At 42.2% G+C, this 7698-nt stretch overlaps 1 protein-coding gene across 1 annotated transcript; it reads right to left on the bottom strand.

Moving 5' to 3' along the window:
- Nucleotides 1–1312: 1312 nt before the first annotated feature.
- On the bottom strand, nt 1313–6443 carry LOC147678812 (olfactory receptor 11L1-like). The gene is made up of 2 exons (XM_086945733.1): nt 6433–6443; nt 1313–2243 (listed from the first exon to the last, which is right to left on the bottom strand). The coding sequence occupies exons 1-2, from the start codon at nt 6441–6443 to the stop codon at nt 1313–1315; spliced, it is 942 nt and encodes a 313-aa protein (XP_086801859.1).
- Between the last annotated feature and the right edge of the window lie 1255 nt (nt 6444–7698).

Below are 7698 nucleotides of genomic sequence, written 5' to 3' on the forward strand. Positions count from 1 at the left end.
ACCTGATTTGAGCAACAAATTGCTAGGAATACCAGGACAGCTTGCTTTAAATTCTTACTTCTGAAGGAAGTAAAACTATTTCTCCCAGAAGAGGAATTCAGAACAACTGTACAAGACTGATACGTCTCCCATTTGGACAGAGCCAACAGCTTGTTGAGTTGTTTCCCTAATACCCCACCTGGTACCTCTGAAAGGCGTTCTACTGACAGTGGCATGGTTTGTTAGGTACTCAAAGTCCACATTACCTCTATGTTAAAGGATTTGCACTGGCTACCCCTTCCATCCTGGATTGTTTTCAAGACCAGATGCATCACTTATAAAGTCATACCCAACAATACCCAGCTTACATGGCATGCAAACTAGCTACACCTGGGAGACAATGCCCACCAGGATCCTAGATATCGCCCTTTTGGAGTGGAGACAAAACATTGCAAGAAAGAAAAACTCAGAAGGCAAGCCTTCTCTGTTCATGCTTCCAAGATCTGGATCCGCCTATTTATCGACATTGGATCAGCACCAAACCTCCTAAAATTCAGAAACAATCTGAAGACACACCTCCACAAGGAGCACTATTCCAGACTCTGCAGTAGGCCTGAGCAGTAAACTCCGCTCCACACCCAGAGTTTGCAGAGTTATTCACACTCCGCGATCTGCGTAGAGCACAGAGTTCTAACAAACTCTGCATCGTGGAGCAACGTTTTTCCTCTCTTGCGCCTTGCCAATGTTAAGTGAGTGCGAGCGAGGAAAATCCATTGCTAGACCACCTCCTGTGCGATAATCAGCGCATGAGGTTACGTCAGGTAGGTGCCGCTTGCATTGCGAAACATGCAGCTCGCGTTGAGGAAGCTGCTGCTCAAGTAGAACATTTACTCGAGCAGCAGAAAGAAGCGTCGAGCTCTTGCGCTACGCTTGGTGCCATTTACGCTGATTTTACAGCGTCGGACAAAGATCCTGCACAAAAGAATCAGTGTGAACAACGTGACTTACGTCACTCCGGTGCTTATGGAAGTCCATGGACCGCAGCAGTTTTTTTGTCACTACTTGGAGTTCCTTGTAGCGGAACTCCACAAACTCCGACCAGTCTATTTATGACCCTCCACAAAATTGTATCTCCTCCTGTAAAGAGCTCTACTGCGCTCTACAAATACCATTGCATACATACATATTAGCCATTGCAACAATGTATTGTCATATGTACCAAGGTTGTTCGATTTTGCAGTATTTCTGTTTCTAAATAATGAAAGTACCTACTTTCCAATGCATGATTTTAATATTCAAAGAATTTTCTTTTCCTAAATAAGGCTATTTGCTCTCACAGCCTGGAAAATCTAAAAGTGTGGGAGGCTTTTCTCAAAGTCTTCTGTATGTCCTTGTTTCTCAGTGTGTATATGATGGGGTTCAGCAGCGGGGTCGCCACAGTGTATAGAAGGGATAGGGCTTTGTTGAGGTTTAGGTAATAGCCTGTAGTGGGTGCTACGTATATTGTTATCAGTGTCCCGAAGTATACGATGACCACAGTGAGGTGGGAACTGCAGGTGGAGAACGTTCGGTGCCTACCCGTGACCGAAGGGATTTGCATGATGGCCGACATGATATACACATAAGATACAATGATTAGAGTGAATGGGACTGACAGTATGCTGACTGCTATGATAAAAACATACATTTCTATCACTGTAGTCTCTGAGCAGGTGGCTTTTATCAAGGGTGCAAACTCACAAAAGAAATGGTCGATCTCCTTCGTACCAAAGAACTGTAATCTACAAAGTAATGAAACTGTGATCATTGGTGGAGAAAACCCAGCTACCCAGGAACCTAAAACAAGCTTGAGGCAAAGCCTTTTCACCATAAGGACCATGTACTGTAAGGGAAAACAGATGGCCACATACCTATCATAAGCCATCACAGTCAAAAGCAAGCACTCAGTGGCTGCAAAGGAGACAAAGAAATAGAACTGTGAGATGCAACCTGCATAGGAAATGAGCCTTCCATTTGTCAATATGCCAGCCAGCATGATGGGCACCGTGGTTGTCGGGTACCAGATTTCCAAAAATGACAAATTTCCAAGAAAGAAGTACATGGGAGTGTGCAGGTGGCTGTCCAGAGACACGGTGGCCACTATCAGGATGTTCCCAACTACAGTGAACAGGTAGATGATGACAAACATGAGGAAGAGGACGGGCTCCAGCTCTGGGAGAACCTGGAATCCGAGGAGCAGGAACTCTGTTGCATCAGTTCTGTTTCTGAAACACTCCATATTAGTTGCAGTCGTAACCTGTAAACAGATACGGTGACAAGTAAGTGCCTTTACTATTTGCACCATGTAATAACAGAGATGGAGTTTTAGGTAACCCTGGGCAATTAACTCGGCTCCGCTAGCGGCGTTTGCAGAGACTTGTTAACTAGGCATTCCATTAAAAACACAGAATTCAGGCAAAAACTCAGTTTCTCCTCTTAGCGGAGTCAGCTACTAAAATGAACCCACAAATGATTTGATAAAGCAACTTTACATGCTAAAAAGCATATAACCAATTCACAAAAGTGAACTTTGAAAATGAAAAATATCAGGCAATGAGAGAGGTGATGATTTTGAGTCCCCCCTAACCTAGGGGGAGGACAAAGCAGATGCCTTGAACACAAAGAGCAGATCATGCTGAAAGATTCTGTGGTGGTCCACCCCAAGCACAGTTAAGGGCACACATACAATCCCAACCAAAAGTCCCTGCAAAGCATTATGAGATGAGACTAGCAGGGGGCAGTGAATATTATAATATACAATATCAAAACATTCCTCAAGGGGAAGCAGCTCTCCGGCTGAGCTGAGAGCTAACACTATGAATTCTTCAAAGAGCTGCAGTTCAAGTAGTTGTTGCTAGGTGTCCCTCAAGTCAAATGCTTTTGCATTAGACTCATGAGGGACACCTAGTAACGACTAGTTGAACTGCAGCTCTTTGTAGAATTATTTTGATATTGGATACTATAATATTCACTGCTCATTGCTAATCTCGTCCCACAATGGTTTGCAGGGCCTTTTGTTGGCATTGTATTTGTGCCCATAACTGTGCTTGAGGTGGTCCTAAGAGGATGGGACCACCACTGAATCGTTAAGCAAGATGTTCTCTTTGTTTTCACGGCATCTGCTTGGTGCTCTCCTTAGGTTAGGGAGGATCCCAAGATCATCACCTCTCTCACTGCTTGCTAAATTTTCATTTTCACTTGTTATCTTACCAAAAGTATATGAGGTCTCTGTTTTATTAATTGGGAGCCAGACAGAGCGAAGTTGCGGAATTCACAGTTTTTGTTAAACTTCGTGGAATTCTGCGTAGTAGTACTCCGCCAGCTACGCCCACCCTTATAGGGCGCAGTTTACAAACATCATTTTGTAATACATAAAGTAGTGCCACAGTAGTACTGCTTACTTACCACAAACCTACAGATGTAACCTCTACCTTGTCTGTCTTTTCTATGGAGAGATCCTCACACATCTAAGCTTACTACTTAGTAGTAAATGTTGAAGAATATTTACTTCTAAACGGGAGGGGTTTAGGCAGGAATAAGGAGGAGGTTGGCGGGCTAACGAGGGGTTTAAGGAGGTAGAGACACTCAATCACAAACGTAAGCCCATTACCACTGCTTCCCAGCCCTTGTGTTTTATTGTTATTTGCGTTTACACAGTGCGTTCTGCTGTGTGCCTGCTGTGCAGTGGACATGCATCGTGGTTGAGCCAATGGCACACCGCTGCCGTGCCAAAGGCAAGCCTGTCCGAGCCACTCCTGGTGTGCGTCCAGCTCCAGTGTCCCTGATCAACCTCCCACCATCCACTGTCCTGCCACAATCCTCCTGCGTTCCCCTGCACCTCCTGCAAATACTCATGCATTCTCTCACGCCCCTCTTGATAGAAACGAACTTTGGTGCAAACTGTATTCATGGGGTTTCTACAACACACTCTTGGATATTTCAGTGGAAATATAACATACCTGGGTGCAAGTCTCATTATCTGTATCCTTCTCTTACACCATCATATACGGCTGGTCAACCGGCGAGGCTGAGCCCCGAAACTTGGCTTAAAATGATCAGCTACTTACGCAACACTGATGACCTGGTCCTCCAACTACTGAGCCTTCTACATAAATATAGTAATATGGAGGCGCTCACGAATAACTTACCAATGACCAACATTATGTCTTTTGATGAAACCAATGTAACGTTCAATGGGGTCTCGGTGCCTCTTCAATTCAGAATGTATTAAAGTATCTTTTACTTGGGGTTAGGATTGATGAGAAACAACTTGGAATGACCATGTGATACAGCTGGAAACCAGATGTTAGAGCACAACAATGCTTTAAAATGCTTTTCAGGAATGTGGGGGAAGGGCAGATGCGCTTGTCATTATTGCAGCAAATTTCCTCTGGGGTTCACTCCTCGTCACAACAAGATCATCTGAGGTGGTCTGCACCCCACTGTGGCCTGAGGCTTGAACGAGGACTTACCCCTTTGTCATCATTGGACAACCTGGCTGCTTCCAGATAGCTGTCCCCAGATGACCACCACAGCTGGACACGTTTTCAGACCGTCAAGCCACATGCTATTCCGCTCTCAGGTCTCATCCTAACTACAGCTTACATCTATTTCATGAATTGTCTTTTTTGTATGTTGGGAAAACAACTGGGAATTTTGTTTTACATTTTGTTCACATTCACCATGGCACTGCCTACTTTTGTTTAAAAACTATTCAGAAATCGGATTGTTTGTGGAGTTTTTATGCCTTTTATTCGGTGTCTCAATTCCAGTTATAACTGCACCACACGGTTCTCGCTTTGAAGGACTTCTTCTCTGAATAAAGTATTATTAAACTTGAAACTTGACAATATTGTATTACTTAATTATTTCAATGATTGCAGCAAAGCAGAGGACAACAGCTTACAGAATTGTTTTTACCTTGAAACTCCATCTCTGAGATCTGTTGCCCGGTCCTAAACTAGAAAACCCACAATCATAAGCGGGGGGGTCTTATGTCACTTTGATTAGATCGGGTGCCCAATTATCTGATACGGGACCATTAAAAAATATGTCGTCATTTCAACAGTTATGGAAACTAATTGAACATTATATGAATACTTATCTATAAAAAACATTGAATAACAAATATTTTCTTTGTTAACATTGTAGTATAATCAATGTTTTGAGGAGTAGCCTTGTTTGTTCAGTTCTTCAACTTTTATAATTTTACTGCTTTTATGACAACTGTAAATATTTGGTATACAGATATTGTTATGATAGTGTTTATGATGTTCACATTATTTTATCATATATATATATATACCAACAATGTATCATGTTTTGTCTTTGTCTGCAAAAATCTAATAAAATATGTTGAACACAAAAAAGCAAACCCAAAATCACAAACATTGAAGACCACGAAATACCAATGTGAAACACTCTTTCTTCTATGCAGAAAAAACAACATAACCTATTAATAAAAAGGAAGAAAAAAAGTTTACTGTGCCAACGTTTTTAACTCGATTTTTAACCTATAGAATCTTAAAACACGTCCAAAACATTTTTATTACAAAGATGGGGTCCTATGTAGATTTCTAACACCTTTTTAAAATTCAGACTGGTACATGTAGACAGAAAACAGTAGAACATATATAGAGGCCACTGTATGGTGTTTAAAGGCTCATCAAATGAAAGTAGTGGCTGTTTTATGGCATTCAACCAGTCATCTGTGAAAAAACAAGGATTGTGTGATAATTGCAAATTGATCTTAAAAATTCGCATATTCTGTGTTTGAAATGCTATGATTGTGTATTTTGTTTCTTTTGGGGCAGGAATGGGAATTCAAACCTTGGAGGCATATTCCGCTTTCTTTTGACGCTGAAGAATACAGCACACATAGAAAGAGGAAAAACGAGGAAAAATAAAGATATTTCCCCTCATTACGCCTTTGCTGAGAAGATGTATATTTTTGGCTCATTCCCACGTCTACCACTTTATGTAAATCTTATAATGAGTCAAAAACCATGAGGGATTCATGGAAACACTCATGGAACGCCCATGGAACGCCTTCCCAGAACAGAGTAGCGCAATTCATCGATTTGTGCTGCGTGGAGTTAGTTGAGATTTATGAAGCCACACAAGGGGGCATTGCATGACATCATATATCACATTTTGGACTTTCATTAGACTTACTTCATGTTGCATGGTGTAAGGGTGGTCCAACTCCCCTCCTAAATATACTCCTTAGTGCTGGTGCTCGGCCAAACGTTGTTCAGGAGGCTGCGGTCAGTGCTGCTAATATCTAGGGAGCCGAACCCTAAGGCTACAGGGTCTTGATTCCACCTGATGCCTCTTACTCCACCACCAGACACCCCCTGCCCCTCCATCCCCCTCTGCAGGCCCCTTGTCATCTCTGCTTTCTCCCTTTGTCACTGTCTTTCCATTTATTCTTCCTGCTTTTTCCCCTTTACTTGTCTAGCTGAGGGTCAAAGTGTTTTAAATGTTTTTCTTTGAACTGGAGTTTTTATTATATTTTGTGTTGATTTTCTATCCATCTGTACAATAAAGCACTACTAATAATACTAGTGAAGGGTAGAGAGGTTTGGTCAGGTGGAGCTCAAGAAGGGAGGAAGATCTAGGTTAAATGTGTTGTGTTTATTATACGTGTGTCCCTCATAGGACACCATACCTGGTGTGCTCGCTAGTGTCCCTGCGAGGACACCGTCACAGCAGTGAGGTCACCAGCTGATAACTGTCAGCTTTGACAGTTACCAGCTGATCGTCGAACTGACTGCAGCTACGCTCCACGTTTATGAATAAAGAAGTTAAGAACTCAGGAGTGTCGAGTATTTTTAACAATACTGGCGACGAGGTGCCAGCACGTACGAACCCACGAAGAGGAAAAAAGCAGTCAATAAACAGAAAACAACTTCGTTGAAAAACAAAGGAGAAGGCAAGGAAAAATAAAAGAACCAAATCAAGCGCATTTATTTAAGAGCGGCTAGCTGAAGAAAAAAAAAGGAGGAATAAGAAGCCTAAATATAAAGTGAGTGAACCGACGCGTCGGCAGAGTGTGTGGAAACAAATACGCAGAAGTAAATTTACATGCAGCAACTAGCGGCAAAAATAAATGGAAAGAAGAAATAAATCTGGTACTTTGCATAAAGAATCTGAGCGCTAGAACCAAGCGTTTGTGAAGAAAACGTTCAACTGCCTAGCCAACGGACAAAACAAACGGCCGGAGCAGTAAACTGTCAACGAACAGCTGAGGAGAATCGGAGCCGGCTCACACGTCATCGCGTCGAAACGAATTTGACGTCGGCGGCCGTTTTAGGTGTAGTTGAAAAATAAAATGAACTCAGCGGTCTAGTTCTTGAGGAAAAAACGCCGAGTGGAAACACAACGCAACCTAAGCACATCTCTACAGAAACTGGAGTAGTACCTGTGTATCGAAGTAACAACAAGGACAAGCAGGAAAACTGTAAATTCTAGTTAATCAAATGACATAGATCATTGCAGCAGCATACAGTGACTTAAAAATTAGAGGTTATAAAACGCTTATGGGACTTTAGCAAAACCAATCTAGCTTCAGGAAAATAAAGTTCATACTGCTGCAGTAGTGGCAATACATTGAGAAGTCATATTTAGAAAAGGCATTACAGATAACAATCAGTATGAGTGACTTAGCAACCGGTTGCA

Source organism: Lissotriton vulgaris, chromosome 12 (genome assembly GCF_964263255.1).
Source record: "Lissotriton vulgaris chromosome 12, aLisVul1.2, whole genome shotgun sequence".
Lineage (NCBI taxonomy): Eukaryota > Metazoa > Chordata > Amphibia > Caudata > Salamandridae > Lissotriton > Lissotriton vulgaris.